General features: G+C 34.4%; 1 protein-coding gene across 1 annotated transcript in view; it reads right to left on the bottom strand.

Annotated features, from left to right (window-relative positions):
* Window positions 1-25,485, bottom strand: part of LOC149542478 (vacuolar-sorting protein BRO1-like) — a 128,434-nt gene that overhangs the window by 25,410 nt on the left and 77,539 nt on the right. Inside the window, exon 6 of the mRNA XM_089797421.1 lies at window positions 20,949-20,997. Within this exon, the coding sequence (XP_089653547.1) occupies window positions 20,949-20,997 (49 nt within the window). The remainder of the gene's footprint in view (window positions 1-20,948; window positions 20,998-25,485) is intronic.

Below are 25,485 nucleotides of genomic sequence, written 5' to 3'. Positions count from 1 at the left end.
GAAAATACTATGGCAGATGAACAAGGAGGAAACGGACAAAACACCACTGATGAGGGTGAAACAGAATTGATGAGGACTCTCATCAATACTCAGCCTATAATAGCACAAACACCTGAGAGGTTACAAAGAAATTTGGAGCGGATGGAGCTGGATAGGCAAAGAAACCGACAGGGACTCAGTAGATCTGTGTCAGTTCTTGGAAGTCATAGATCCCATGCGTCGGTTGGGAGGGCCCTGCATTCCAAAAGATAGGAACAACCCTGTATACCTGCTACAAATAGACCCTTACTTTCACAGTTTTTACCTAGTGAGCGGCCAACACGAGTTGATCCACCTGAGATGGGATTCCAAGAATCCGTCATGGCAGCCACAGTTGGGTGGAGAGCTCTACCCCTAGAGGTTAGGGATGTTTTCCCTCTTCCCCAATATTGTTCACAGCGCAGAGATACTACCACGTTCAGAGGAGACAAAGACTATAGGCCATAGCAAAACAATGATCTTAGTAGAGCTACTAGGAAGATTTCATTGGCTACTTATAATAGCACTAGTGATTCGAGTGCACGAGCTTAGTTACACAAGCTGGACATTTATTTATCCTTACGACCCATGCCACAGAGAGAGGTTATATAGTTTGTCGTATTGCATTTAGATGAGGTTGCCTATGACTAGTGGCATCATGGTTTGGTTACCCAGGATCACGCCTTGATTCATTCCTATGTTGAGTTCACTGAGCGGCTAATTACCTGATTTGACCAAAAGGACTTCGAACTCTATTATAGAGAGTTGGCACATCTTAGACAAACTGAACATGCAGAGGTGTATGTTAATCAATTCCAGTGCATTGCAATTATTGTACCTAATATGCCCTAGAAGCGTAGTGTGATGCTATTCATTGAGGGATTGCACGACAAGCTAAAGGGATTGGTTCATGCTTTCCAGTCGACCACTCTTAAGGATGCTATTGATGTGAAATTGAGACTAGACACCACTCCTACTTATCCATCAGATAAGAGGCCATTCAAGGATTCACAGCGTCCATAGAAGGCTAGCACCTCACAACTTAGGGATGGTCAGTGAGCTAGACCTCCTAGAATGGACCTAGAGACACGGAATGATTTGAGGAGGAAGAAACTATGCTTTTCATGAAAAGAACCTTGGGAGCCTGGGCACTATTGTATGGGGAAGGGCAAGGTTCATTTGATTGAGGTGACATCTGAGTATGGAGATGAGGAGATACCAGACACTGACAGTGAGGACAGTCTCGAGGAGACTCGTCAAGAGCAACCACAGTTGGAGTTGGCCATACCTAAGTCATTGGCGGCTACCAAAGTGACTATGGTTACCTTACCTGCTTATCCCAAATTCCACACCTTTCAACTAGAAGGTACATTACAGGGCCAGCGAGTCATGAGCTTGGTCAATACAAGAGCCACACATAACATTATTGATCAGAAATTGGTTGAGAAACGTAGGCTGCAGTCTGAGATATTTGAGGGTTTTGAAGGAAAGGTTGTAGATGGTACAGTTTTGGGCTGCACTAGGAGGATCTCGCAGCTTGGTATTCAGATGGGGGATTTCACTTTGACAGAGGACTTCTATATTCTACCCTTGGAGGATTATGTTGTTATTTTGGGTATGCAATGGCTGCAGGGTATTGGAAGGTATATTATTGATCACCATCACATGCAGTTAGAGTTTTTGTCTGGTGGGAAGAAGGTGATCTAGAGAGAAGCTTCAGATGGTGGACCTAAGGAGGTGACTTCTCACAAGATGGAGTCTATTATTAGACATGATGATATGATTTGGACTACATGTTGTTTTGTGAAGTTCAAATACCTACTTAGGATGGCAAAGCATTTCATGTTGATATTCAATCAGTAATGGACCAACATGGCAGAGTTTTTGGGGACATACCTCTTGATGTACCTCCGGATAGAGGGTTTGAGCATGGGTAGTAATGGAGGATGGAGCTAAACCACTGACCACCGCCCTATATTGTCATCCTAGGGCATACAAGGATGAGATTGAGAAGACCATTCATGAGTTGTTGGACATGGGCTTCATACGCCCTAGTCCTAGCCCCTTTGCTTCTTCTATGGTACTTGTCAAGAATAAGGATGGGACCTTGTGGATGTGTATAGAATCATAGATTTCAGAGTATTGAACAAAAAGACAATCAAGAGCAGATATCCAATCCCACACATTGATGAGTTGTTAGATGAGCTTCATGGGGCTATCAACTTCTCTAAGATTGATCTTCGTTCGGCTATCATCAAATTCGTGTACAATCAGAGGATGTACAGAAGACTACTTTTGGCTACCACCACGAACATTATGAGTTCTTGGTGATGCCTTTTGGCCTTACCAATGCACCGGCTACCTTCCAATTATGCATGAACCACATCTTCAAAAAGCAGCTGAGGAAATCAGTGTTGGTATTCTCTGATGATATTTTGATTTACAGTTGTACTTGGGAGGACCATCTCAGAGATGTGGAGGAGGTACTTAGCATCATGGAGAGTCAGTCTCTATTTGCTAAGTTATCCAAATGTGAGTTTGGACTTATAGAGGTTTTATATTTGGGACATGTGATCAGTGTTCATGGAGTGAAAGTGCATGAGGAGACAATTCAGGCGATTCATAACTGGCCCTGCACTCAAAACATTACTGAGTTGCGTGGATTCCTTGGTTTCTGTGCTTATTACAGGGGATTTGTGAGGGGTTTCTCTCAGTTGGCAGCACCACTGACAGACCTCACAAAGAAAGAAGCTTTCAAATGGACTGAACAGGAACAGAGGGTCTTTGACAGACTCAAGGAGGTTATGAGTACTTGTCCAATTTTGGCACTTCTCGATTTCTCACAGCCATTTGTGCTAGAGTGTGATGCTTCAAGCATGGGAATAGGAGCGGTTTTGATGCAGAACAGGCACCCCATTGCCTATGAGAGTAGGAAGTTGCGGGATATTGAGAGGTTGTATTCCACATATGAAAAAGAAATGTTGGCTATCATGCATGCATTAGCCAAGTTCAGACAGTATATTGTTGACAGTAAGTTTGTGGTAAGAACAGTCTGAAATATTTCCTTGACCAAACAGAACTCAGTGATAGACAACAAAAATAGGTGAGCAAGATCGAGGCTTATGACTTTGACATCGAGTTCATTAAGGGAAAGAACAATACCGTTGTTGATGCACTTTCTAAGAAACCCTCAAGTCGCCACCCTATGTTCATTGAGTGAGATTTCAACAGATTGGAAGGCTCAACTTTTAATTGAGTACTCCAAAAATCAGCATGCATGTGAGGTCATGGATGGATTGGTTTCAAATGATAGGTACAGTGTAGTAAATGATGTCATCAATTACAAAGGCAGAGTCCTTGTTCCTAGTTTTCAATTGAAGGAACAAATTTTGAAGGCCTACCATGATACTCCTTTAGCAGGGCACCTAGGGTATAGTAAGACTTACAAGGCAGTTCAGGTGAGATTCTCTTGGAAGTATCTCAAGAATGACATTCTATGTCATGTTTGGGAGTGTATGACCTGCCAGCAAAATAAATCTGAGCATACTAATCATGTCGGTTTATTGCAGCCCTTACCCATACCAGAACAAAAGTGGACAAGAATCTCCAGGGATTTCATTACAGGTCTCCCTCAAGTAGAAGGGGAAGATTGCATATACGTGGTAGTTGACAAATTGACTAAATAAGCCAACTTTTCTATTGCAATTGACTTCATAGCATCTCAAGTAGCAGAGTTATTTTTCAGAAAGGTGTTTAGGCTACATGATCTTCCCAAGACCATAGTGAGTGACAAGGATAGCAAGTTCATGAGTTCTTTTTGCAAGAACTATTCAAGCTCACAGGTACGGAATTGACACCTAGTACTAGCTACCAACCACAAACAAATGGTTAGACTGAGATTGTTAATAAATGGGTTGAAGGGTATTTACACAGTTATGTGTCAAGGTAGCAGAGGACATGAGTGTGTTAGCTGCACTTGGGCGAGTATTGTTACAATACTACGTATCATATGTCGATTTCTATGACACCATTTAGAGCCCTCTACGGTTACGATGCTCTTATCTTTTGTTGATCTAGCGATTAGTGACAGCAAGGTTCCTTTGGCACAGGATTGGGTGCAGGAGAACCAAGACATCATGAGATCTCTTCGAAAGAATCTTCAGCCGGCACAGAATCAGCAGAAATTCTACACTGATCGACACAGGATTGAGAGGATATTTGAGGTAAGGGATATGGTTTACCTACAACTGCAGCCTTATCGACAGCGCACCCTTAAAAAGGGTGGAGCTGAGAAGCTCAAGCCTCGTTTTTATGGACCATCCAGTATTATCAAGCATGTTGGAGAGGTTGCGTATGAGATTGAGTTACCATCTGGCAGTAGGATTCATTATGTGTTCCACATGTCGTGTTTGAAAAAGGCATTGGGACAACATATTATACCATCTCCAGATCTACCTCCCTTGGATGAGGAAGGTAAGCTGACATTGGTTCCTAAGGAGATCTTGGAATAGAGGGAACACCAGCTGAGAAGCAAGGTGATCCGAGAGTATCTAATTTACTGAAGAGGTCTCCCTATAGAGGTTGTCACTTGGGAGGGCGAGACTATTTTACAACATCCAACTTTGCAGTTGCTTGTGGGCAAGCATCTCTAAGAGGGAAGGACTACCATGTCCCCTCTTTAGCTTTGTCTAGCAGTGACATGAGAGTTATCCTATTATGGAGTCTCATAGGCTGGCAGTGGTGATCAAGGACTCAGTCAAGGTTTTCAGCATCTGAATTTGGTATTACAAGCAGTCGTAGATTAGTTGAGAGCAATCCTTGATTGTAGGAGGAGATTTCTACCTTTTAAGTTGTCGTTTTCTAAAGTTGAGGTTCTATGAGATCACCCCCTGGTCTCAATTTTAGGAGATTTGGGTGTGTTCCCTATCTTTTAGGAGTATCCCTAGATTTGAGGGTGACACTGCCAATTGGCCCAAGTTGTCCGACATTAGTCACAGGTAGGTGACAAACTCAGTTTCATGTTTTGGAGGTGTTTGGGTTGTTCCTTGCCTACTTGGGAAACATTTTAATATATTTAAATATTCTCCTAAGTTAGCATTTTAATGGTTTGCTCCATTATGATCGATTTGTGTTAGAATTTATAATCTTTCCTTGGTTGTATTTATTAAATGGGATAAACCAAGGTATCCCTTAAGTTGTTTGTCCTCTAGTCCACCTGTGAGGACAAGTCTTTTTTGTAATTCCTTTATTAAGGAAAATAGTTATTCCACCTTAAGAGGATTATGACACTTGTTATGCACACACTTATGAATGTGGCAATCATTCACTTGGGAGTTACAAATAACTCCTCTTCTCATCTCTTTATAAGAGATGCTTCTCTCTCATTCTAAATACACAATCACTATGTAGTTCTTGTAATGAGCCAATGGCTCCATTTTCTCTCTTCTCTCTCCTTCTTTCATTCTTTAGGCATTTGCCTCATTCATATTATTCACAAGGGGTTTTCTTTGCTTTCCCCTTTCAAATCTTTGTCTCCTCTTGTTGATTCATTGGTGATTGTTCATTCTTTCACTCTCTCGTTGGATCCAAGTTTATGGTAACTATTTTCACAAACTCTCTTGGATTAATTGATAATTCTTTTATTTTAGTTCATTTCGATGTTATTGTTTCTAACATGGTATCAGAGCTGAACTAATCCTTGTTTTGAGTTTTGTGATGATGGATTGAAGCTCACCTTATTTCGACCTAGGTAACTCTATTTATAAATCATTATTTTTTGCTCTTAGTAGCATTGATTAATTTGAGTTTAAAATTTTTTTTGTTAAATATTTAAAATAAAAATTATATTATCATTGCCTACCATTTTATTATTGTAGGGAACACTTAGATAATAAGACTTGCATTATAGTCAATTAGACTTTCTAAAACGCTTATTTAATATCCTTTTTTAGAAATTCTATTATTTAAAATTAAAAAAATATTTAATATCCTTTTTTAGAAATTCTATGAATTTCTATTATTTTAAAATCTTATTTATGATTTCATTTATAAACCTATTTATATAAAACCTAGTTATGATTCTATTTAAATTAACCAACCTATTCACTTTTCCTATAAAATATTTTATTGTCTCTTTTTTATATTTTTTAACATTTTTTTTAGAAATTCTACCAAAAAAAGGTTCTAATATAATTTTTAGAACTTTTTCTAAATTCTGATTGTTCTTTTTAGAAATTTCATTTACTGCCATCTCCTTTTTAGTATCTTTCCTTTTAATTTCCCTGTTTTTTCTGTGCTCTCTCATCTATTTATCCTAGTTGCAGCTCTTCTTTTTGTTTTTGCTAGCATGATTAAGGAATTCTAAAGAGCTTTTATTTCATTTCTTGTATTTTACTTAATTATTCTTGGTCTGCTAGTGGAGGCATTTTCTCAAGCCTGCAAATTTAATTGCTTGTCTTGTTTTTTTTGTCTTCCTTGTTTAAACATACGTTATTGCTGCTCATTTTGGTTATTGTCATATATGTCTAGAGACTGTGTTCCTGAAATTTGTCTGGTAGTTTTCGATTGTAAATCTGCAAATTTTATCCTGAAGCGGAAGTAAGATGATTGCTCACTTCACATGAGGGGTTTCTTGCTTCTCTTTTAAGACGCCATTGATTGTCGTAACGTGCTTTTCCTACAACCCAGGGCAAAGGCTGTCGTAACGTGCTTTTTCGATGTGGACGTTGGTAATGCCATATACCAATAATCACTTCGACCTTGCGAAATCCCCGCTTTATCTTATCATTTTAAGCTCGTGTTCTCCCATTCGAGCTTGAAGGGAACATGGTCGTTCCTCTTCGTGCAGCTTTGAATCAATAGTAGTTTCTGCATTTTTATATTTTTATATTTTTCAAGAATGAGCTTAGCATTCGTCTTGAGGTGATATTATTCATTGTTTATGTTTTCATTCAATCAGAAGACGAAACTTACCAGCTGAAAGTTTCCAGCAGAAATTTAAACCCTTCAGATTCTTGGAAAACGTTTGAAACCTTCGAAAAGTATTCGAAACTCTTGCAAAAACTTCAAATACCTAAAACCCTTTGTAAAACCCTGCTCCTGTGCCGTGGCCGCTTCGTCTTCGGCCTGTGTTTTTTCGGCCCGGGCTGCTCGGCCTCCTCGCCGCGGACTTGGGCTTTCGCCCCCCTTGGTTGCTGCCTCTCTGCAATCGCTGGACGTCTTTTCAATAAAATTTAATCTTGCTTATTTCTGATTTTTTTTTGATACTGCTGTGATCTATGTGTTTTGGGCCTTCAAAACTCATGTACAACACCTGATTCGCAGCGACCATCGAGAAGCCCGCGATTGCTTGGTCCTCCCCCGTATCTATTCTAAATCCATTTTTTTTTAATCATTTGATCGTTTATTAGTTTCAATATGGTCATATTGTAGGTTATAAAATTAATTTATAACCTCTATACTTGACTTTTTTATCACATTCAGTAATTGTTTCAAAGTACTAAATCTTAAAGGTATAAAATTAATTGGTTATTTAATTTAGATTGATTCATTTGTTTATAAGTTATAACGTTACAAGTTCTATATAAATTTTATAACTTGTACGTTTGGCTTTAATATTTATAATTTGTATTAGTTCGATACATCTCAAATAAAAAATCTACTCTTAAGTTTCTATTTTAAGGATATTTGCAGATTCTTTAGTAACGTTTGAACAAAACATTGGCAGATATAGTTTCTATATTTGCAGAAGAATTATTCCTCTAACGTTTTTTGCAGGTCTGCATCATTATTCACCTGTTACAACATCTATTCTAAGATATTCTTTGACAACTTTTTATAACTCTTGATTATTATTTTTAGAATATTATTCTAAGTCTTCCATTTGTAGCATTACATGATAAAGAAAAATAATTGCTAAAAAAAAAAAAAAAAAAAAAAAAAAAGGTTGTTGCTAAGTAACCACATTATCTGTTCATGTAAGATGCTTTTTCGGCTTTTATCATTTTGAAAATTCAGTTTTTTTAACAAAAAAAGCACTCTATTTTGGCAATCATTCCTAATAATTGTGATTAGATTCTGTTATCTAAAAGTACTATTTAAGAAGATTTTGTCTTTATTCAAAATGTACATTCTATATATATATATATATATATATATATATAAAGGATCCTTTCAATATTGTGACTTATCATATATTTATTTAAGTATATATGGGTGCACACATATATACCCAAATAAATATATAATTTTATGACTATAATAATTCAAAAATTGATGTATACCTTCACAAAATGAATTAAGTACTCATGTTTACCCTCAATGGAGTTTTATACCTAATATACATATTTTGTTTATTGATGATCCTTGGATCTCTGCATTTACCTTAATTCTGATTGGATTATGAGTTATCTTACACATTTTGCCTTCAACCTTATTGTGATATTTTGATGTGCACATAGTTGCACTATTATGCTTTTATAGCATCATTCTATACCCATGTTGGCACTTTATGGTTCTATACCATTGATATACATGATTTATATGATATTTTGTTTTGAGTTGCATAGGGAGCCAATTTTTATCAAGGATAACTATGTAGGTCCCCTCACTATAACTGATACATAGTTTCCTTATCTGGCCCGTGGAGTATCCCTCCATCCTATATTGGTGTGCACTCATTTTATATGGAGTTTCCTTCCATTTGGTTCTATTGGTTCCACTTTGAAAAATTAATATTTATATGGAGTTTCCCTCCATTTGATTCTATATGTTCTACTTTGAAAGGTTGATATTTATGGAGTTTCTCTCCATGTTGTTCCATTTTGTTCCTCAATGCAAGGATGATATTTTATGGGGATTTCCCATTTCAATCTCTTTATCTCCTTGGTGTATGCTCCTAGTTTTGATTTAGTCATGGTATGACTTCCTACACCTTGCTCATTTTTGAGTGTATAGGTGACGAGGCTACCATATCTTGGAGCACTCCAATATTGGAGACTCTATTTGAGAAAGTTGTTTTGACCCATGATGTTTTTTTTCCTCGTGGCAATGAAGTCGCTTGTCCATGATGGATTTCCAATTTGAAGGCAATATGTTGTTACACCCTCATAATCCATTCGTTTGAGTATCCTAACAAATCATGATAATACTAATTTGATCAGCATGTCTCTCTTTTTACTTTATTTTCATATATTAATGTGATAATGATCTGCATACTTTATTGCTTAGATCATGAGTCATGCATGTTATGGATTGATCACCCATTAACTTGCAGTGGGATGATTCATTAAGTGGACTGTCTATATCCATGTGATTGATGCAATATTGATGCAAGTATCATTAGTTGGCCTTGTCTATGGTCATTTGTGCATTAGTATAATATACTTTTCATGAGACCATTGATCAAGCTTTTTACTCAATTTGTCCTTGTTGACAATTTTTTGAGCATATAATTTAACTTGATATCAGGTTATCTCCATTGTTTTGTGGTAACATGTTTTATTTTCTTCTATTTCTCTATGAAAATTTTCTTATCCTTATTCAAAAGGATTTCTAATTTGAATATAAGATTAACTACTTCCTGTGGATAGTTGTCTTGTTTCTTGTGTCTATGTTTTTCACGTAATCCATCCAGCACATACAAGATTTGGTGTACCTATCCACTTCTCTCTCGGTTGTACGAAGATCTACCTACACTCACAAGAGACCTTTTTCATAAAAGAAGTCATTGTCAAAGATCAATTTGCTGCTATTTTCATTGTAAAAATTTGGGTTTAATACCCTTTGATCTAATTTCCCCAAGTAAAGATTAAAGGGGGGTGTTAGAATTTATAATCTTTCCTTGGTTGTATTTATTAAATGGGATAAACCAAGGTATCCCTTAAGTTGTTTTTCCTCTAGTCCACATGTGAGGACAAGTCTTTTTTGTAATTCCTTTATTAAGGAAAATAGTTATTCCTCCTTAAGAGGATTATGACACTTGTTATGCACACACTTATGAATGTGGCAATCATTCACTTGGGAGTTACAAATAACTCCTCTTCTCATCTCTTTATAAGAGATGCTTCTCTCTCATTCTAAATACACAATCACTATGTAGTTCTTGTAATGAGCCAATGGCTCCATTTTCTCTCTTCTCTCTCCTTCTTTCATTCTTTAGGTATTTGCCTCATTCATATTATTCACAAGGGGTTTTCTTTGCTTTCCCCTTTCAAATCTTTGTCTCCTCTTGTTGATTCATTGGTGATTGTTCATTCTTTCACTCTCTCGTTGGATCCAAGTTTATGGTAACTATTTTCACAAACTCTCTTGGATTAATTGATAATTCTTTTATTTTAGTTCATTTCGATGTTATTGTTTCTAACAATTTGCCTATGTGTAATAGCTTGTTGGAAAGAGCTCAGTCTCTACTATTTGATTATCACTTACCGGGACCTATTTGATGCTTGGAGCTATTTGTCATTAATAAAGTAATGATTTCTTTCTATTTGGATGCTTTTATTGGGAAAAATAATGTTATATTATAAAGTTCAAATGAATTCCACTTTAGGGTTCTTTCACAGTTCGAATTGCCTTGGAGAGGGGATATAAGGAGAAGGCAACCTAAAGGTGAGCATCCTTTAACATTTTGTCAACCTATTTTGGACGTCATTGCTCTGGAAGAGCATTCCTCACCTAGGACGCAAACCCTAGTGCTGAGGGCAAATTTGTTGGAACATAGCCCTCAACCAAATAAGATTCGAAGGTTCTTATGCATATAGTTTGATCAAGGCAAAGAATTGATTCTAGTACTGCAGTCACACTTTGCAAGCAGTGGATTTTTAGGGAGGGCAGCCACTTTGGTTCGGCCTGGCATTTCCTTGCAGCAGCTCAAGTGAGGAATTCTGGAGTGTTTAGTTGTAGCAGACTGGGGTTGTTTTATTGCAGCAGCTTGGACTTTATCATTTGAACTTGTTTGGTTGTAACTAGTTCCCATCTTTGGCTGGCGTCAACCTTGTTTGAAGTACATCTGTATTGGAACTATTCAAAAATAAATTAGACTCCGCTAGTACGGTTTTGGAATCATTTCCAGATTAGTATATATTGTTGCATATGATTTCTATCACTTATATTTTATCAGTCAGTGTCATTTATTCATTGTAATACCTATATTCTGAAAAATACAAAAAGAAACAACATTCTTCTGCAATTTTTGTCTAGCGCTATAAGATTAGAAAAAATCTACAGGAAAATATAATTTATATAATTAAACATTATAGCAGTAGCAGAGCAAATATCTGTTTGGGATATTTCATCTTATCATTAGAAGAGACAATTTGAATATGTTTATTAATCCACCATTCGTTGTAGCAGATTATTGATGAGTGGCTTCACAATTCTGGGCATGTTGTTGTTATAGTGTAGCTTCAGAAGAAGTGAAGTCCACATCATATTGAGTATATGTATTCATGATTCTACATGAACATTTGTTTTATGTCTTATATTCTTTATAAGAATTTTATATATATATATATATATATATATATATATATATTCATACATCACTAAAAGGTTTCATCTACATTAATTAAGCCAAAAGACATTCTATTGTAGGAAAAGGTACCCCATGGTGTGGTAAATATAGTTTTTAACTAATCTTCTTCATTTACCTGAATTTAAAAATATCCTTAAAATCCATGTAACATGATCATCATTTCTAATCCTATAACTATTTGTAAAAGATGATCCATATTAGAGAGAGAAAAATTATCTTTGAGAGAGGCTTGATTTAGATTTTAAAATCTACACAAATCCTTATCTCTTCATTCTTCCTCCTCATTGGCATAATAATAGTATATGTATATATATATATATATGAAAACGTGTGTCTGTGTCTGTGTCTGTGTATTCATAAATGACATTCCTTGACTAATCGGGCTCTTATCATAAGAAGAGACAATCTGAATGTGTTTATTAATCCACCGAATGGTTATTGGTTATGTTATGATCAAAGGTTATGTCCACGTAGGGACAATGGCCACGTAGAGTCACGTCTCTACAGAGACATGATGCTTTACATATTTAATATGGAGACATCGATGTAGACTAATATCAATCGGACGGCATACTCAGTCACAATGATCTCTCTCTTCAGCAAACAAAGGTATCGATCAGATCATAATTGCTCCTCCATTATTGTCATGTTACGAAGATCTGCACAGGAAGAACGACATAACACATACTATCAGATTTAGTACATCAGATTAGTAGGTAATTCTGAGCCAATACTGTTCAGTCTGTAATATCATTTCTTGTCTCTATCAGAAATCTTGTTCTTTTACATGGTATCAAAGCCATCTTGATAGGGAATTCCATTTTCTAAATTAAAGATTAAAATCTCAGAATTATCAATATTAGAATTTTATCCTCAAATTCAAAATGGTTAATCATGTACGATTACAGTATCCTTGAGGGAGCATCAAATTTTTCATCATGAAAAATTTGAGTCATGATTATACTGAAACAAATGGAGTTAGAAGAGTATATAGAATCAAATAAATCAATACCTAAAAATGATCCAGATAAAATGACATGGAAAAGGCACAATAACAAGGCCATGAAAATTATTATAGACTCGGTGAAGGACCATATTCTTCTGTCTATATCCAGTATTAAAACTGCTTTTGAGATGTTCTCTACTATTAAGAACACTTTCGAAATCAACAATATTAGTAGACTGCTAAACTCAAAGAAAGATCTTTTATATATAAAAATGAACAACAAGGAATCAATTACGTCCTATTTTCTAAGAATCTTTGAGATAAAAGATCAACTTGCAACAATTGGAAGTCAAGTTGATGACAAAGAACTTAGAATCATAGCATTAAAAGGACTTTCACTATCTTGGGAAACCTTTATCCATGGTCTAAGCTCCCGACCTGACCCTCCTAAATTTGAACTACTCAAAAATGAATGCACACAAGAAGAATCAAGATTAGTTTCCAAAGCAATCAGCATAAATCAAGACGGAGATATTCAAGCTATTCATGCTAATTCAAACAAAAAAGAAAAGAAAGGAAAATTCAAAGGTAATAGGAAGGAATTTAACAAATCATATAAGAAATGAAATTGATCAAAAGTACAATGTTTCAAATGTGACAAATTTGGTCACACTCACAACTTCTCCCCTGAACGAAAGAAAATTCAAGCAACTCTAGTAGAAATCAAAGAAGAGAAAGAGGAAAAAGAAGAAAACCTTGCATTTTATCAAGAACTCTCAAGTGAATTAGACTCAAACAAAAACACTAGGATTATAGATAGTGGAGCATCACATCATATTACAAGTTTTAGAGACAAATTCAAAAGCTTCAAAGAATACTCCTCTGAAGAACTAACTATTGGAGACAGTTCTACACATTCAGTTAAAGGTATTGGATCATGTTCAATTCAACTAAATTCAAGTATTACACTCCAACTTAAAAATGTTTTATTCGTACCTGGTATAAAAAAGAATTTGGTCTCTATCTTCGGTCTTGGAAGGATACAGAATCACCTTTCAAGAGGATAGAGTTCTATCTTGGCCAAAGAACTCCAATATCAAGAAAGCTATATCTATTGGATTCAGAGATGGAAGTTTATATAAACTTTTTATTTGGCCCTAAGTCATGAAACATCAAATTCAATCGAAATTTGGCATAAGAGACTAGGTCACCTTCATTTCCATGCATTGTCATCAATAGGAAAAATTGTAAAAGGATTACCTAGTCTCAAAATTGATCACTTAGGCATTTGCAAAGGATGTGCCCTGGGCAAGAACACCAAGAAATCCTCTCCTAAAAGTTTACACAAATCAAAATCTGTACTTGAACTTATTCACACTGATCTATGCGGTCCTATGACTGTACCTTCTCTAAATGGATGCCTTTATTATGTGATTCTTATTGGTGACTATTCTCGAAGAACTTGGATCTACTTCCTCAAACAAAAGGAATCAACTGAAGTATTATCTAAATTCAAAGCACTAGTTGAAAACCAGTCTAGACTAAAAATCAAAACACTAAGATCAGACAATGGAAGTGAATACATCTCTGAAATTTTCAAAGATTTTTGCATTACTATTGGGATTAAGAGAAAGTTTTTTGTACCATATAATCCTCAACAGAATGGAGTTGTAGAACGTAAAAATAGATCAATTATTGAATCAACTAGAGAAATGATGCATGACCAAAATCTTCATACTTCTTTTTGGGTTAAAGTTCTAATACTACAGTTTACGTTCAAAATAGATGTCCTCACTCAATACTAGAAAACACCACCCCTGAAGAAGTATTTTTAAGCATCAAACCAGATCAAAGTCACCTAAGAATATTTGAGTGTCATGTTTATATTCATATTCCTAAAGAGAAAAGGACAAAATTAGAACCATCTGAAAAGAAGGGAATACTCATTGGATACAATGAAACAACCAAAGGTTACAGGATCTATGTTCCAGGTCAAAGAACAATTGAAATCAGTAGAAATGTAAAATTTGAAGAAGATATTGTCTTTAGTCTTTCTAAGAACATTGATGAACCATATGTAGAACCTACTACTCCACTAGATGAAGATCACTCAGTAGAAAATGAGAGGGAGAATGATATTGAACCTTCTTCACCTACTATCTCAAATTCAAAGAGTATTGAAAATTCCAATAACAAAAAGAGGTCACTTTGGGCTAGGAAAATGATAGAAGAGAATCATGTTGAACCTGATGAAGTAATCAGAGAAAGCAAGAGAACGAGATCAGTCATGTTATGTGGCACTACTAACTGAACTTTCAACACAGAACCTTCAAATGTTGAAGAAGCCTTATCAAGCAAACTTTGGAAAGAAGCGATGATTGAAGAATATCAATCAATGCTAAAAAATGATGTGTGGGATGTTGTACCCAGACCTAAGAACTAATCAGTTGTCTCTTCTAAGTGGCTATACAAAATCAAGCATGCACCTAATGGCAGCATTGAAAAATACAAAGCCAAATTTGTGGCACGTGGATTCTCACAGAAGGAAGGAATTGATTATGAAGAAACTTTTGTTCGACTTGCTAGGTACACATCTATTAGGACTATCTTAGCAATCGTAGCATCCAAAGGATGGAAAATTCATCAAATGGATGTTAAAACAGCATTCTTAAATGATGAAATTGAAGAAGTTTATATTGAGCAACCAAAAGGGTTCATCACTCATGACAAAGATTCCCACGTGTGTAAATTAAAAAAAGCACTATATGACCTTAAACAAGCACCCAGGGAATGGTATGAATGAATAGACAGCTACCTAACAAAATTAGGATATTCTAATAATGAAGCTGATCCAAACATATACTTCAAAATAAAAGGTGATGACATGATTATTCTTGTGGTATATGTTGATGATTTGTTAAAAACAGGTGAAGAACATCTTATAAACAAGTCCAAACAGGAACTAACAACAGAGTTTGATATGAAAGATCTAGGTCTTCTTCACTACTTCCTAGGACTAGAAGTCTGGCAAAACAGGAACTACATTTTCCTAAATCAAGGAAAATACATTATTGATATTTTGACAAAATTTGGAATGATGGATTGTAAACCAGTTACTACTTCTTTGGAAGTCAACTTACATAAGCTAAAGAATGATATGATCGAATCTGAACCTATTGATTCTACTTACTATAGGCAGATCATTAATTTATTTATGTATTTGGTGAACACTCGTCCTAATATATGTTATGCTACTAATACCTTAAGTCAATTCATGTGTGAACCAAAGATGATACATCTAATGGCAGCCAAATATATCTTAAGATATCTAAGAGGTACATTTAGTATGGGACTCGGGTATGATCAAGTTGAAATCAATCTTCATGCATACTCGAATTCTGATTGGGCAGGCAGCTCTACTGAACGTAAAAGTACTATAGGATGTTGCTTCAGTCTCAGATCTGAGATGACTTCTTGGTTCAACAGAAAGAAATTCTCAGTTGTATTAAGTTCCACTAAAGCAGAATATATAGCCTCCTCCATGGGAGCCAAAGAAGCTGTATGGTTATGAAAATTTCTAGTTGGATTGTTTAACAAGCCCTTGAAGCCAACTATCATTCATTGCAATAATCAAAGTTGTATCAAGCTTTCAGCAAATCCATATTTTCAGAATCGATCTAAGCATATTGAAATACCTTATCATTACAATAGGGATATGGTAGATCAAGATGTTATCAAACTCGATTACATAAGTACAAATGAACATACTGCATATGTTTTTATCAAACCTCTTGCCAAAGTAAAATTGGAATACTTTAGAGGAAAACTTGGTTTGATTAAATTATAATGTTGAATATTGAATTTAAGTTTCAATTTTATATATGTGTTTATGCTTCTAAAAGTTGTCTAGTTGCATCAGATATGTAATGAAAGGTGACGATCTTTCATGGACATATATATTCAGAAGGTAATCTTTGTAAGCTAACGATCTTACAAATGATAGGCCTGTTATTATGACAGTTTTGTTTCGGATACGCCAGAAGTTATTGATAACAAAACTATTATGATTACTCTAGATATTGTTTTGGACAATTAGAGATCATAATACATGTTATGATAGTGTTCACAACATTCTGATTATAGTTATTTGACAAGTCACTATTTTTGAGCATTAAAGTCAAATAAAGTGTTGTAAATAGATATCTTTGATACTGGTATTATTTTATCACTTCTCCCTTGCTAAAGTGTTAAAGTGTAGCTTCAGTAGAAGTGAAGTACACATCATATTGAGTACATGAATTTGATTCTACATAAACATTTGTTTTATGTCTTATACTCTTGATAAGAATTTTATATATATATATATATATATATATATATATATATATATATATATATATATATATATATATATATATATTAATGCCATTCCTTAACTAATCGAGCTCTTATCATAAGAAGAGACAATCTGAATGTGTTAATTAGTCCAACGAATGTTATGATCAAAGGTTATGTCCACGTAGGGACATGACCCTATGTGGCTATTGGCCACGTAAAGTCAGGTCTCTACGGAGACATGATGCTTTACATATTTAATATGGAGACATCAATGTAGACTGATATCAATCACACAGCATACTCAGTCACAGCAATCTCTCTCTTCGGCAGACAGGTATCGATCAGATCATAATTGCTCCTCCTCCATTACTGTCCTGTTACAAAGATCTGTACAGGAAGAACGACATAACACATACTATCAGATTTAGTACATCAGATTGGTAAGTAATTCTGAATCAATACTGTTCAGTCTGTAATATCATTTCTTGTCTCTATCAGAGATCCTGATCTTTTACAGTTGTTTGTATCAGAGTAGCACAATAGCTTGGTGAAGCAGCTTCCTTGACGTTGTTATGGGATCCAGGCATTTTGGTCATAGCATGCGGATACAGACTACTTAAGGCAAGCAATCTCTATAAAGGGAGGACTATAATGTTCCCTTTTTTAGGTCATTATTTCCCAATGCATCGTTAGCCCTCTTCACCATGGTCCCATCAGCTAACCAGAGCTTTATAAGGATCAGTGTGCATTTTGGCCAAGACAAATTTAGTTTTAGGCCTATTAGAGTGACTTGTCAGGGTCTACAGCATACTTGGTATTTATAGTAAGTCAACAAGGTTGCACATTTTTGGCAATTCAATAGTAGACTTGGAGAGGCTTGCTGAAACCTTTACAACAAGCTATCACACATGTTGTTCTAAGTTCAATTGGATGTTTATTTTAATGCCAAAAGATTCAATAGTTATTTAATAAAGTGACTGTTAAATTCAGGCACATATTAAGAAGTAAATTTATTATTTAAAAGATCACTTATTCTCCTAAGTGGAAAAAGGACATTTTAAATAAACGAATAAAAGATGAAGAGGCAGGCAGGGGAAACTAAAGTCACTGCACTAGGCATTAAAAGAAGAAAGCTTGATTCATTTTAGCATGCTTGGATTTATGTTTTGATTTAAACTCAAGGACGGAAACCTTTAGGCTCTATCAGTGGATTAGACATACACCCAGTTCATCTCCTGAGGTGGATTTGCGACGGAATTTATATTGTGCTTCAGGTTCTTTACTAGCTTTCCAATCTGACTATGACTTATGTTTTCAAGAATGGATCTTATTATTATAATGCTAAAGATTGAATACAACGAATTTCCGAGTATTTTTCGGTATTCCGCTAGTTATTCTGAAATCTTTTGCATGCAATTATCTGTTTATATTTCTGAAATATATTTTAAGAAAATTGGGGAAAATATTTGACTCGGGATATTACAATGGTATCAGAGTAGTGCATCCTGCCAACCTGTGAGGTTATGAATAATAAAGAAATGCAACTTGATTGCCCAGTAGGGCTTTGAGATGGCTAAGATTAGAATATAAAGATAGATCATAACTTTTGCTTATATTCTTTATTTGGAAAAACAGATATATTCTGAATATTTAAAGATCAGTGGAGATTTTAAATCTGTTGAACATCGTCCTGAGACAAATTTGGAGTTATCAAAGTTTTAATAGTGTTTACATTATACATTTTTTTTTTTTTTATAGATAATTGTTGTTTATATTAATGCCAAAAGACTCAATAGAGTGACAAATAAATTAAGGCGAATATTAATAAGTCACTTTATTATTTAAAAGGCCTTTTATTCTCCTAAGTGGAAAAAAGCACATTTTAAATAAGAGATTAAAAGATAAAGAGACGGGCAGAGAAAACTGAAAAGTGACTGCACTGGGCATTAAATTTCAACATGCTCAGATATATGTTTTGATTTCTATTCTCTTGAAGAATTTGGGAAGCTTCAAGCTTTCGATTCAGAAATGGCTTTTTGAAATACACAGATTTACCGCAGAACAGTGTCATGGACCAGCAACACCAGTGACACAGATTTCCAACTAAGCACTGCGACTCTCCTTGTCTTTGACTTTGTAATGCTTTTCTCAGTTTTTTCGTATTCTGTAAAAAATATATCATTTATAAAGATCATGGCTTAGCAAGATGTAACAACAAAAATTTAGCTGGTATTTTTTACAGTGAAATGATATAGAATAAGGGGAATGAATTTGCTGCAGGATATACAGCAAAAAGGATGTAGATCAGACTTGATTAAATTTGCAGGACAAAATGTTACAGATGGGAAAGTAAAAATAGACAAGCATCAAAATCCTAGGGAACGCGCGAAGATTATAGTGAGACACAAACAACTGAGCAAAAGAGAGAAGACATATAGGCAGGATGTGTGTGTATATAGGAAAAGATAGTCAAAAGGCTGTGGACATGGAAAAATAAATATGGATAGCACACAAAATGGATGCATCTGAGCATACAGAATGCAAAACAACCAAAGTAGTTCCAACTGGTATGAGAACTTAGTTGATTGAAAAGAAAATGCAGGCTGAAAAGCTAGAAATAATGCAAAGAACAGAAATGTAAGCAATGAAAGTGGAGGAACAAGCCTTAGAAAAACTACTCTGAAATTCACTATTTAGTTTGTTTAAGGAAATTGAATCATGATTATGTATTGTTAAAAACAGCAATATTATGGCAATATATAAAGGTTGCATAAATATGGCATAGTCTCTGGGTATGTTTTGCCTTACTGTAAATCATTCTTATTATGTTATATAATATTATACACTATTAATTGATACTTTTTATAAAAAGAGAATAAAGGATTGCCTAAGGTCTATTGAAGAACTTAGCAAGATCGTGGCCATAAAGAAAGTCCAATTACTGATTTCCATTGACAGCCAAATACAAGGCTCTCCCCAAACAAAACCAAACAATAATGGCCACCTTAGATCATTCCATGCTTTAAAAAAGAACAAAAAGATGACCAACTGCCAGCACCACCAACCACACTGCCAAATATGACAACTGCCCAAAATAGACTAAAAAAAATAGCAAGTCACAACTGAGACCCTCAAATCCCACTGTCAGCTCATGAGGGTTGCGATGATGAACTGACCTCACCAACTGCAGGGACCTGATAAAAATGGGGGCATTATAAAGGCCCAAATGTACAAACGTAAGCATGCATTAATTGACAATAATATGCAATAACAGTAGGCCAAAGATCTTTATCTTGCAGGTGGCAAGTTGTGCAAGTCTACATCTTGGATACAAAACAGCTCACCTCTATTCTTGACTCACAAGTTGACCATTTCTATAATTTATTTCAGTCATATCTCTTGGACAGTGCAATAATATCTATCCCTGTGCAAGCAGAAACCAATGCTATAGCAAAGCATCACCAAAATAATGCAAGACAAAATCTCTAAGTGATGTTATAGCCAAATTAAAATTTCTCAATAAAAAGTTCACAAATTTCTTTATACATCTTTAATTTCTATACTAAGACTAAATCTGCAATACAATTTATAAATAATACACAGATAGAATATCCCTTTTTCCAATGGTTTGATGGGGTAAAATAACTCACTCATCAACTCTTACTGAAATAAGGATCCAAAGGTGTAGAGAAACTATTTCAGGGTATCAATGTTAATGGAAATGGAAATGGAAGTGTTGGTAAAATTGTGAAATAAGGCATGACAGTTATTGAAGTTAAATAGCATGAGGTCAAAATGATAATTTATAAAAACTTTCATAAAGGAGTGTATGTCCGAATCCCCAAGAGATATGATAGTTGTCTGAAAATGTACAAATGTAGAGTGTTGTGTTAAACAAACTGCAACATTCAATTCTGACTGTGGTCTTTCCAAACAGACAAGGTCAGATGCAAGTCCACAAAGAATTTGATGAAACAGATAGTACTCAGTCGTAGCATTCTAAACCAAAGGTCATCTCACAAAGGGATATATTACAAATATCAACAAAAAAACCATAGACAAACAGCACAAGAAAACCCTCACAATATAACTCTATCATTGTACAAGTATTACCTTTGTAATCTTCTAGGTTGAAAACAGCAGCAAAAGCATCATTTTGGGTCTGCATCACAAAAAGGTTCTGCATTAGTGTCATTCAGAATTTATACATTTTGAGCTTATGCTGATTCCATATATATTGCAACAAATGTCAACCAGAAAATCAATTTAAGACTATTACTCCCATCAGGTCTGTATCTTAATTTTCATTAATGGTTTTGTTAGTTTACTAAATTCCATTAATGTTTTGGTAATCAGCTTACTAAAGCATCATTTACAGACATTGTCATAACTAAAGCGTCATTTACAGACATAGTCGTAACCTATGTCACAAGGTTCGAGTTTGAGTTATTGTTCAATTGAAGTTTGGCAGAGTAAACAAAAATTTAAAAATCATGATTAAGTTCACATTATATAAATTTAGAATATTAAATACTAAAGTCACAAGGTTCGAGTTCAAGTTTGAGATTGGCAACAATAAGATTTGGATGATTCAACAATGGTAAATAAATTGGAAAAAAAAATACTAAATTTGCCTTATATAAATCGAATTTAGGAAATTTTAAAATATTAAAATAATTTAGTTACCAATTCGTCCTGGCATATGGTGGATGCCAATCGTGCGGATGCGGGATGTGATCGGAAGCCCTATGGATGCTTCCTGGAAGCCATTCATAAACGAACTTCAAATACACAGGCTGTAAATCCTCATCAAAATTAACAAATTGCAGGTTTGCCCCAATTGCAGTCATCTTTTGCATCATGTGACCTCCACTCACTCATATTAAACCAAATAAAGCAGCAGCAAATAACTTCCCAAGGTATTCCTCATAGTCAGTAGGATTATCAGACGACAAAGTATTAAAAAATTGCAATTGCTTATGCAACAACAGAAGTCCAGAGCTTTCAACAGAACAAATCAACATTAATTCTCCAACAGCAACAATCACCCCAATCCCAAGTGATACATCATCAACAAAATCAACAACATTATATATATATATATGGACACACAGACACATCCATATGCATCCGCATCCCCCCCCCCCAAAAAAAAGAATCCCACATCCGCATCCAAATCGGTAACTTAGTAAAGTAATAAAAACCTATTTAAGTTGTCAAAATAATTTAAAGATTCTAGATATGATATTAAGTTATATTATTAAAATAAAATAGCCAAATTTACTTTTTATAAAAAGTATTATTACATAAAATTTAAGCTTGATATAAATCTGTTCCCTAATTTATTTAAATTATTAAAAGTAAAACAATATCACTAAATTTAAATATATTATGGTATACTCAAAATATTGTGGTATAAATGTATATTATAATAAGTTAAAAATATTGTAATATAAATATATTCAACATTCTAATTTTTATTTATTATTATAGAAATGATATTTTAGATTTTTATGAAGAGATCAACTTTTTTTTTTGATAAATAATGGGCCAAAGCCTTGGTTATTTATTATTTATTTATTAACATTAATTGTTATGATATGTTAAACTTGAGTAGATTCAAACTCAAGACCTCACCTATGAGAGGCTCACAATTTACCATTGTGTTGTAAGCTCTTGCCTATAAAGAGGTCAACTTTATAATGACTTAATTTTTATCTAAAATGCAAAGCCCTATGAATCTTTCCACCGTAAATGTATTAAAGAGCAACGAATTTTCTGTCATTAACAAATGGAAGGTTGATGGACTTCACTCTTGACTAAATCCACTCTAGCCGACTATCCTAACAACTGCTTATGGTCGTTCTTAGCTCCAGTCACCTTTTCTATCTTCTTTTCTTGCTTCCAAATGGGCTCAAATAATTCATTAACTGCCATGTGCAATGGATGGATTCTCTTATAATTCTTAAATATAACAAAATGGTTAAACCTTGCTCTGTACAAACTTTAGGGCAAACTTGAACAAAAAAATTTAATTTTAAAGAATCTACCAAACTTTGACCTTCATACCTAAGTTTAGTGAACCCTATAACTAATAAGATTAAACATACATTTAAAATATTCTAATTAAAGTAAATTAAATACTAACCATGCTCAGTTTAATCTATTAATAATTAATCATTACATTAAAAATTTTGAAAAATTAATTATTTAATAAGGACTCTTATTAAGTTGAAGTAGCAATTAATAACTATATTGTATAACAATTTTAATTAAAGCCATACAATTGTCAAATAGCTATTATTAATAATAGTGATGTATTTAAATACTAAATATATTCAATTTAATATATTAATATTTACTAACTAAAACATCATCAAAAACTTAATATGTTAAATTTATTAAATGAAAAACTAAAACAACAATGAAGAAAAAAAGACAACAATGAAAACAAATGATACAAAAGGAAACCCTCATAATATTGTAATATCCCCACTGGATATTTTTTCCCCAAATTTCTCAAACATATCTCAGAAATATAAACAGATAATTTCATGCAATATATTTCAAATCAACCAATAAACAACCAAAACATGCCCAAATAAAAAATAGTCTCTAAAATGTATATAGCAACTAAATCTTCAAAAGAGTAACAAAATCTAATCCTAGTTACAAAAATTACAACAAGATTGGATATCAAAAATATGAACATGAAACACAATGTGAAACACCTACATGATGTCTCCAACCGACAATGTGTTTCTGTCCACTGTCTCCAAGCTCGAGCCTTCCCCACTCAAATCGGCTGAAAGTTGAGCTTCCAAATTCTCCAAGAGAAGATAATCAAAACATAATCCTAAACATGTTGAAATGAGTTCCTCTTAGTTCTTTCAAGGAGCAGCCCTATGACCCTTCAGTTTCCATTTCTATCTTTCCATCTTTTTCTAGTTTTTGTCACTTTTACACCTCTTTTAATATTAAAATGACTTTCATCAATTTGCATTAGACTCCCATAAAGTCCTTTTTAATATTTTAGAAAGTTGGTATTTAAAATTCTAATGTCCCAAAATGGGGACATTAAAATCCTCCCTCCTTGAGATTGCTTGTCCTCAAGCAATCATGAATCTACAAACCAATACCAATATCCCATATTAGTCTGCAAGTTGCTCTGTAGCCCATTCTGGAATATCTGAAATCAGGACATGCCACATTATAAAGCAGAGTGTTCAAATGTAACTCATTCATCAATAAGATCTTTGGATCCCATGACAACCTCACAAACACTAGTTCACCAAACCATTGCACAAATCTGATAATGACAGCATTATGCCTTACGCAGAGAAGCATCTAATAATGATCCAAATAAGGACTCATCCTGTCAACACTTGGATCCCAAACCAATCTATCCATCCGATCTTGGGAGTAGAAATAGATGTTTATCATTATTCCATCTCCCTATAACATCCATCTAAATAAGTAATTCACCCAAACAATACCAAAAACATATCCAATATGCACGAGGATCAACTTAGTAGGCCACCAAATGTCGTTGATGTAAGATATACAAACATCCAAAATGATATTGAGGGTGTCACCATACCTTTGTTCCTAAAAGATAATCACCTCATTAGGAATATCCCTCAAGAAGAAATGTCTCCACAAATCTGCCTGCAACACAATAACTATTGTAGACCGTGTAAAATCTGAAAATGCAATTAAAGACCAAGCAGGGCAGCCACTAATAACCGAAGTATGGATGAAGATAAAATCACCAACCAATAAGTAAATGGCTGCCATATCATAAGAACTTAAAGATAAATTTAAAGTTAAGTTGTAGTTGCCTCTATAATTAATCAAAGACAACTCTAGACTCTCTGATTCGCTGCAAGTTTCATCACTCAGACCAACATCTCCACTAACGAAATAGTTGCCATCAAGTGAAATTTCAGAACTAATTTCACTTGGTTCATCTTTATCCTCATGTGGAAAAATCATTACATCATATGACATTGTGAAGGCCTATAACTGCAGATGTAAAAATCAGAATTCTTGTGGTTTCCTTGGACTATCCTCATGTGGAAAAATTGTTACGTCATGACATTGTTAAGGCATCTAACTGCTAATTTAAAAATCAAAATTCCAGTGGTTTCCTTGGGTCATATCTTGATCCCACACAAGTACAACTTCTAGTCTTGGAAAACACTTGACCATTTTTGTCTCATGGCTGAAACTGCTCTGTAATCTGCCCATAGAATCTGTTAAATCAACTCTTTCATGGCTGCATAATGGAGCATCATAGATACATTGTTCATCAAAACTCTTGAGTTTGACTTCTTGCTGGTCTTGTGTCTTGTTTGAAAAGGGAAAGGTGTAAATACTATGCCCACTTTCATTTTCACAATTGGTGTTTTCGGTCCTCCAACAATTTGTATCATCTCCTGGGTTTAAGAATTAAAATTGTCCTCCTTGTGAGTAGCTGCCAAAGAAATCTGATTTTCAGTTTGTATAATGAGTAATGTGTCATACTCACTTCAGGACAAAGCTCATCTACCTCCTCTTTATCATCTGCATACTTGATTGCAACATCTCTATCTTTGAGTAATTTCAAATAATCTGATTTCATCTTTTTCAAAAGTCTTTCTAATTGTAT

Source organism: Cupressus sempervirens, chromosome 8, assembly GCF_028749045.1.
Source record: "Cupressus sempervirens isolate cs-2001-9-10 chromosome 8, ASM2874904v1, whole genome shotgun sequence".
Lineage (NCBI taxonomy): Eukaryota > Viridiplantae > Streptophyta > Pinopsida > Cupressales > Cupressaceae > Cupressus > Cupressus sempervirens.
This window is presented reverse-complemented; position numbering and strand designations above follow the sequence as displayed.